We start from the raw sequence: 8657 nt of genomic DNA, 5'->3' as shown, positions 1-8657 counted from the left end.
TATTTTTAACCATTAATTTTTTTTTCCTTCTTCCTCATACCCCACCACCCCCATTTCTTCTTCTTCCTTTATTTTTTTTTATTTCTTTCCACCAAAAATCTTCAATCAAATACACAATAATAAAATACAACAACAAATAATTTTTTCTACAAAGATCAAGAATCGACAAATTAAATTCCAAAAATACATAAAAATCAAATCTTTCAGTTATTGTTCTCTAAGAATTTGATAAATTTCAACACCCAAAAAAATTCAAAGAGCATCAAATCATCACGATTTTGTCATATCTACATTACAAATTTTGTGTATTGAATTTTTTTTTACTTTTGAAGCAAATCATCACCACAGTCCATCTTTCGAACTCTTGAAAAATAGCTATCTTATTTTGTCATATCTACATTACAGAAGCACAAGCAAAAAAGGAAGATCACATATATTTTTTTTTTCATTTTTTGAGCTAAAGGGTTGTTGAATAGAGCAAAAAGAAATCATAGGCATATCGGAGATGGTCAACCACACTGAAAATGACTTTGTTTGGAATTTTGTTTTCTCTAATTTACCATTCACTTTAAATTGATCTACTTCTCAAATTTGATGAATTTAATTTTGTATAATTGGGTGAATGAGTTGATGGATTTGACCGTTAAAAACGTGGAAGAAGCTAAAATTGAAGGTTGAAACAATGATGTTAATGGGGGATTTGACTGTTAAAGAAAAGAAGAAAAAGGAATCGGGTTGAGGGAGGTGGGGGGCGTTGTTGAAGGAGAAGAACAAGGAAATGGGGTGGAATTCACTTTAGAGTTCATAAGGGAGGTAAATAATTACAAGTTAAGTTTAAGGGCTAAAATAAATTTTGACGATAAGTTTGAGGATGATTAGATATATTTTCTCCATAATTAAAGCAGTCCATCTGTCATGCACTATGTGGGACATTCATCCTATATGATTCAACTATGTATTATTAAAGTCGATTTGTGACTTGGACTCTTTTTTTCCATAAAGGAAAAATAATTTTATCCCTCACCTTGGTCTCAGTCATGAGAATGTAAAAAATTACTGCTAGAGAGTGCTTTCCTTTTAATGGCCTTATGGCAGGCAGAGAGAGTTCAGATTTATCAAAACCCCAAAGAAGATACTGAACATCAAATGAAAAATCAAAAAGAAAATAAGTTAAGAAGTACCATTCGGATTGTGGTGGAATAAATATGATGTCTTCACCCTTAAACGTAGATATAAGGTTTTAGTCTTGAAAATGAAAAAAAAAACTGTAGATATAAGATTTTATTGAGAGCGAACGAATTTGAATTAGTCGATCCTGAAAGCAAGTGGAAATAAAAAGAAAAGAAAACAAGAAGGTACAGTTGAGTCAATTTAACACTCAAAAAAACGAACCAAAGTAATCAATCCACCTTAGTTGGATCATTATATCACCTCCACAATTTTATTATATTAGTGTGAAAATGACTAGTATTGAACTTCTATTTAGCCATTTTACTTCAACTTCTCTCTAAATTTCATCTTTTATTATTTCACACACCTTAATCTTGACTGGTTTTGCTGAAGTTTAAAAGTATATGGTTGTATATTCTTCAACATCTCTTATTTGAAAATTAATTCTTGCACCAAGTATTCTTAAATATTAAATATCTATAATCTATATCTATAATATATTAAAAGTGCGAACACCTTTAAAAATGTTGTTTGATCTTTTTGTTAGGTTGTGAAGCCTGATTAATATGTGACGTACTGTTGTATATTAGTGTTCACGCGGTAACTATATTCTCATTTCTCTGTGTAACTATACATACTCTGAGTCATTAATATAAATAGCCCATCCGTTGTGGAGTTTACTCACGGTTGTTACCACATAATTCATTCTCACTTATCTCTATCTCTCAAGAACTTTCTCTCTAGTTTTCTTTATCCTCTCCATAGATTTAGTGTGTGTGAACGCAAATTGATCCTAACAACTTGTATCAGAGCTTAGTAGATTCATCACGATCACTGAAGATGGAAGGATCGAAGTTTAGAATCGAGAAGTTTGATGGATCCAATTTCGATTTCTGGAAGATGTAGATCGAAGACTATCTGTACCAGAAAGATCTTCACGAACCCTTGACCGAGGTGCAGCCAGAGTCCATGAAGGAGGAGAAGTGGAACCTCAAGGATCGACAGGATCTAGGGCTGATCCACTTGACTTTGTCAAAAAATGTGGAGTTCAACATCGTCAAGGAGAAAATCACGTTCGATCTGTTGAAGGCACTATCAAATATGTACGAAAAACCATCTACAATGAACAAGGTATATTTGATGCATAGATTGTTCAATTTACAGATATCTGAGAATGGATCTGTTGTTGATCAAATAAACGAGTTCAATATGATTGTTAGTCAACTGTGTTCTGTGGATATTAATTTCGAAGATGAAATTAAAGCATTGATTTTGATGTCATCTCTGCCCGAGTCTTAAGATACTGTTGTTGCTTCGATTAGCAGTTCCCTTGGATCTAAGAAACTAAGTTTGATGAAATCTGAGATGTTCTTCTAGCAAAAGCATTCGCAAACGAGAAATTGAAAAGTCATCTGGTAGTGCTGTCAGTGTTGACCGAAGGGGAGAGACCAATTGAGGGGTCGGAATATACATGACAGATCAAAATCTAAGAATCATGGAAAATCTCCACAAAAATCCAACGTGACATGTTGGAATTATGGAGAGAAAGGACACTTTCAGATAGAGTACGAGAAACCCAAGAAAAAGAAGAATCAGAAATCTGGAGATGATAATGATTCTGTTAATTCAGTAGAAGATATTGGGGATGCTCTAATCCTTAGTGTAGACAGCCCAGCTGAATCCTGGATATTGGATTCTGGTGCAGCTTTTCATTCATCTCCAAGCAAGGAATTGTTCCAAAATTTCAAGTCTGGAAATTTTGAAAAGGTGTATCTTGCTGATAAAAAGTCGTTGGCGATTGAAGGAAAGGGGAATGTCTGTATAAAATCTCCAGTAGGAAATCAGTGGACATTGGAAGATGTCAGATATATTCCTGGTCTCAAGAAGAATATGATCTCTGTTGGTCAGTTAGATAGCATAGGATGCACAGTAGAGTTTGGGAAAAGTTTAAGGAAGATTGTGAAGGGTGCTATGGTTGTAGCATGTGGCATAAATCTGGAACTTTGTACACCACTGCAGGGTGTATAAACATGGTTGTTATTGCTGAGGGTACTTCCGGTTCATGACTGTGGAACGACAGACTTGGACATATGAGTGCCAAAGGAATAAAGATGTTGGATGGAAAAGGAGCTTTAGAGGGCTGAAATTTGTTGATATGGGTTTTTGTGAGAGTTGTGTTATAGGTAAACAGAAACGAGTAAGCTTCATGAAAACTACGAGAGAGCCGAAGAAAGTATGGCTGGATATGGTCCATACAGATGTTTGGGGACCATCTCCTATTTCATCACTTGGTGGATCCAGATTCTATATCACCTTTATTGATGATTTCAGCGAGAAGGTATGGGTTTACTTCTTAAAACATAAGTTAGATGTGTTTGCTACATTCAAAATGTCGAAAGCTGAAGTTGAAAATTAGACTGGCTTGAAAATCAAATGTTTGAGGTCTGATAATGGAGGAGAATATGACAAGTTAGAATTCAAACAATTTATTGTAGATGAGGGAATCAAATTGATGAGGACAGTTCCTAGGAAGGCAAGGCAAAATAGAGTTGCTGAAAGAATGAACAGAACATTGAATGAGTGTGCAAGGAGCATGAGGATACACTATGGGCTGCCTAAGACATTTTGGGCAGATGCTGTGAGCACAACTGCATACTTGATCAACAAGGGACCATCAGTTTCTCCGGGGTTCAAGATTTCTAAAGAAGTATGGACAGGAAAAGAACTTAATTATTCTCACTTGAGAACTTTTGGTTGCACTGCTTATGTTCATGTTGATCCAGAGAAAAGAGATAAGCTTAATGCTAAAGCTATAAAGTTCTACTTCATAGGTTATGGTTCTGACATAGTTGGGTACAGGTTTTGGGATGACAGGAACAAGAAGATCCTAAGACATTGTGATGTGACATTTGATGAAAATTTCTTGTACAAGGACAGAGAGAAAAGGGTTCAAGAGACTACAAAGAAAGTAGGAATTGAGCTTGAGTTGCCAAAGAGTACACCTAAAGATATTACAGCAGAAACTCAATAAACTCCAAAGACTATCGTTGAAGAACCAGAGGTGGAATAAGTGACACCTGAGCAGGATAAGAGGAGATCATCCAGGACCATTAGAGCACCAGATAGGTATTCACCATCATTACATTATCTATTGTTGACTGGTGAAGGGGAACCAGAGTATGCTATTAAGCCTTGCAGGTGGAGGATTCAATCAAGTGGGAGAAATCCATGGATGATGATATGAGCTCACTTAGATTTTGACTGAGTTACCTGCAGGGAAGAGGGCCTTGTTAAACAAGTAAGTGTTCAGAATCAAGGCAGAACCAGATGGCAAAAGAAGGTTCAAGGCTCGGTTAGTAGTTAAAGGTTATTCACAAAGAAAAGGTATTGATTATGCTGAAATATTTTCTCCTATTGTGAAATTAACTACTATCCAAATTTTATTGAGTATTGTTGCATCGGAGAATTTGCATCTTGAGCAAATGGATGTAAAAAATACGTTTTTACATGAAGATTTGGATAAGAAAATCTATAAGCAGAAACCAGAGGGGTTTGTAGTTTCAGGAAAGGAACACATGGCATGCAAGCTCAACAGGAGCTTGTATGGGCTGAAGAAAGCACCTAGACAGTGGTACAAGAATTTTTACTCCTTTATGAGCAAGAGTGGCTTCCGCAGGAGTGAAAAGGATCAGTGTTGCTACTTCATGAAATACACTGATTCTTATATATTTTTACTCTTGTATGTGGATGATATGTTGATTGCAGGATCCAGTATGAAAGAGATAAACTCTCTAAAGGCAAGTCTGTTTTCTGAGTTTGAGATAAAAGATTTAGGTGCAGCGAAGCAGATTCTTGGGATAAGGATTTCTCGTAATAGATCTGCTAGCACTTTGAATCTATCCAAAGAGCAGTACGTTGAGAAGGTACTGGCCAGATTTAGAATTAATGATGCTAAACCCAGGACTAATCCATTGGAAAATCACATAAAATTTTCAAAAGAGAAGTCACTAAAGACAGCTCAGGAGCGGGAGCACATGGCACTTGTTCCTTATGCTTCTAAGGTTGGGAGTCTGATGTATGCTATGGTCTGCACTAGACCTGACATAGCACATGTAGTGGGAGTTGTTAGCAGGTACATATCAAACCCCGAGAAAGAGCATTGGGAAGCTGTGAAGTGGTTTCTAAGATATCTGAGAGGTACATCTAGTACTTTACTTTGTTTTGGCAATGGCAAGGTGATTCTACAAGGTTTTGTTGATGCTGATCTTGGTGGGGATGTGGACTCGAGCAATATCACTTTCGGATACATTTACACCATAGGTGGTACAGCAATGAGTTGGATATCCAGGCTTCAGAAGTGCGTTGCTCTTTCATCTACTGAGGCTGAGTATGTGGCAATAGCTGAAGCTGGAAAAGAGATGACATGGCTGGCAAATTATCTGGAAGAACTGGGAAATAAGTAGTGTGAGAAGATTCTTTACATAGATACACACAGTGCCATACAGTTGGTGAAGAACCCGATCTATCATTTGAAGACGAAACACATTATAAGAAGGTACCATTTCACTCGCAGGGCAGTGGAAAAAGGTGACGTGTTTGAAAAAGATTAGGATGCAAAGAATCCAGCAGACATGTTGACAAAATGTGTTGATGTTGGTAAACTAAGGTTTTGCAAAACCTTAGTTGACTTTTTGTAGTTGTGTCTACAGATGTTGCGATGTGGCGAACATATTGATGATGGAGGGATATTATTTATTTTTTTGAGAATGTAATTCTTGGATGGCAGAATCAGTCTCCAAGTAGGAGAATTGTTAGGTTGTGGAGCCTGTACATACTCTGAGTCATTAATATAAATAGCCCGTCAGCTGTGGAGTTTACTCATGGGTGTTACCACGTAATTCATTCTCACTTATCTCTCTCTCAAGAACTTTCTCTCTAGTTTTCTTCATCCTCTTCATAGATTTGGTATGTGTGCACGCAAATCGATCCTAACACTTTTTGCCCTTCATTAAAAGTCTTTACTTTATACAAAATAGTCTTTACACTATTTTTCTCAAATAATATATAGTTGTAAAAAATAAAGTCCTAACAAAATGAAAACTTCATAAGTGTGTGTTTTGGCAAAATACAAAATTAATGTTTTTTTTTTTTGCAAACTACAAAATTGCCTTCTATGTTCAAGATTTTGGTAGGTACCATTTTGGTATTTCACCTACTGAAAGTTAAAGCAACAAGCATTATAGTACAGACAGAACAACTTGAGGAGTTTTTGCTTCTTTCATTTAATGTTTGAGAACCAAAATATATGGCAAGGCATACCTGTGTCACGCGTTGATACTGCAAAAGTTACGGCTATGGGAGGTCAAATTACAATAGAATGAATTATGGTTTGATAATTATTGGTAGAGCACATTATAGATCATTTATGACTCAGCGTCCAGGAGCAGATTAGGCTATGTTTCCCTTTTCCCATACCTTTTATACCATCTCTATTTTCCTATTTATGATGCCCATAAATAAGTGTGATCTTTTGTTCATTGAGTGTTAATAATTTTATTTCGATAACATACATGAGAAGAGAGGGTGCTCCAAAAGAACACGAACTTTTATGTGGTTGTCTTATTGATCGACCCATAAGAACACTTTTCTGTTTGTATTTTACCATGAGGTGTAGCTAAGATGGTCTTTTCCACTGCGCAATCAACTAGATGGTAATAGTTTGTTTTAAGGCTATAAGTTTCTTTGTCTCACACTACCCTTTCTTTTGCTCCAGGCAATGGAAAGTGTGAAAATACAATACAATACAATGCAATGCAATGTATTGTATTATATTCTTAGTTAAAATATAATATAAATACTTTTAATTTTCTTCTATCACAATTTTAGGCTGTCATCTTTTGCTTTACTATAGCCATTTTTTTAAACTTTAGGTTGACAAAGGACAACAGTGAAATATTTGGAGTGTAAATTTGTCAGACGAAATAAGTATTTGGGCTGAGATAAATAACAAACAAGACCACGAGCCAACTTAGAATATAAGGCTTCTTATTTTTAGCTTAGAAGAGAAGATTTTTAGTATATTTAGTCTTTGTTTATCTTAGTAGAGACGATTCTTTAACTTGTATAAATAAAGATGATTGGCAAGGAATAAGAAGAGCAGAAAATTCCCAAACACTGTCTTTGTTTACATGGTATCAGAGAGGTAGCTTGTTGCATACAAATCATCTTCTCGATTATCAATTTCCTTCATCTAACCTATCTCTACAATGGCAGATGAAGTCATTACTTCTTCAGCATCTTCTGGTTCTACTACCAGAACTCCACCATCTATGGATCCCACTCATGTTTATTATCTTCACTCTTCAGATTCACCTAAAATGGCCTTGGTTAACACTTCATTTGATGGAAAAGGTTATCAAGAATAGAAGAGATAAGTGCTTATAGCACTTTCAGCCAAGAACAAACTTGGTTTTATCACTGGTACTGATACTTCACCAGATGCTCAATCTCCATATCTGCAATCTTAGAGCAGATGCAATGTCATGGTAATATCTTGGCTCCTTAACTCTCTTTCCAAGGATATTGCTGATAGTGTTATATACTTTAGGACTGCTAAGGATTTATGGATGAGTCTAGAGCATAGATTTGGACAATCTAATGGAGCCAAATTGTTTCACATGCAAAAGGAACTAAATAGGTTAGTTCAAGGAAATAATGACATTGCAGGATATTTCACTAAACTTAAGAGACTTTGGGATGAGCTGGAGTTTCTCAAGTCTGATAACTGCACCTGTGTGTGTAACTATAAAGGTAAAGTAAATCTAGAAAAATCTCTTAAAGATAAGAAGCTTATATAATTTTTAATGGGGCTAAATGATGTGTATGCTCGGGCAAGAGGAAACATCTTAATTATGAATCCGCTGCCCAACATAAATGTTCCTTACTCTCTAATTCTGCAAGATAAAAATCAGAGAGATACCTATATGAGTGGGTTGATTCCAAATGATTCTTCTTCTTTTATGGTAAGCAATGTGAATCAAAACAAATTTGGCAAGAAAGTCCAGAAACCCCTGGTGTTATGCCTAACTTTGAAACTAGATCATTCAATTATCCAAGGATGAGCAATTATCAGAAATTATCTAAATACACAAGGACAAACCAGCCACAACAGAAATTAATGGTTAAGAAGGAGTATAATCCTAATGTATCATGTGATTTTTATGGTAAGATTGGACATATTGATGATGATTGCTCCAGGTTACATGGTTTTCCTGAAGATTTTTAGTTCACAAACAATAGAGATGACAGGTTCAGATTAGAGGGAATGTTATTATATTTAGAGAAGAAGGTGACAATGAGCATAAGATTGACATGGATTTAATTAATCAACATTTCACCAAAGAACAATTCAAGCATTTTATTCAAATGGCACTCTTGAGATATTAAAGTCTAGATTGGTGATTCGAGGTGACATTCAAAAGAAAGGG

General features: G+C 35.6%; 1 protein-coding gene across 1 annotated transcript in view; it reads left to right on the top strand.

Moving 5' to 3' along the window:
* Positions 1-3198, top strand: part of LOC124895448 (putative late blight resistance protein homolog R1C-3) — a 10622-nt gene extending 7424 nt beyond the window's left edge. Inside the window, exons 3-4 of the mRNA XM_047405878.1 lie at positions 2077-2301; positions 2611-3198. Coding sequence (XP_047261834.1) covers positions 2077-2301; positions 2611-3198 — 813 coding nt within the window. The remainder of the gene's footprint in view (positions 1-2076; positions 2302-2610) is intronic.
* The last annotated feature ends 5459 nt before the right edge of the window (positions 3199-8657 follow it).

The sequence above is a fragment of the Capsicum annuum genome, unplaced genomic scaffold, assembly GCF_002878395.1.
Source record: "Capsicum annuum cultivar UCD-10X-F1 unplaced genomic scaffold, UCD10Xv1.1 ctg82249, whole genome shotgun sequence".
Classification (NCBI taxonomy): Eukaryota; Viridiplantae; Streptophyta; class Magnoliopsida; order Solanales; family Solanaceae; genus Capsicum; species Capsicum annuum.
The sequence above is the reverse complement of the archived record's forward strand: the minus strand, read 5'-3'. Positions and strand labels throughout refer to the sequence as shown.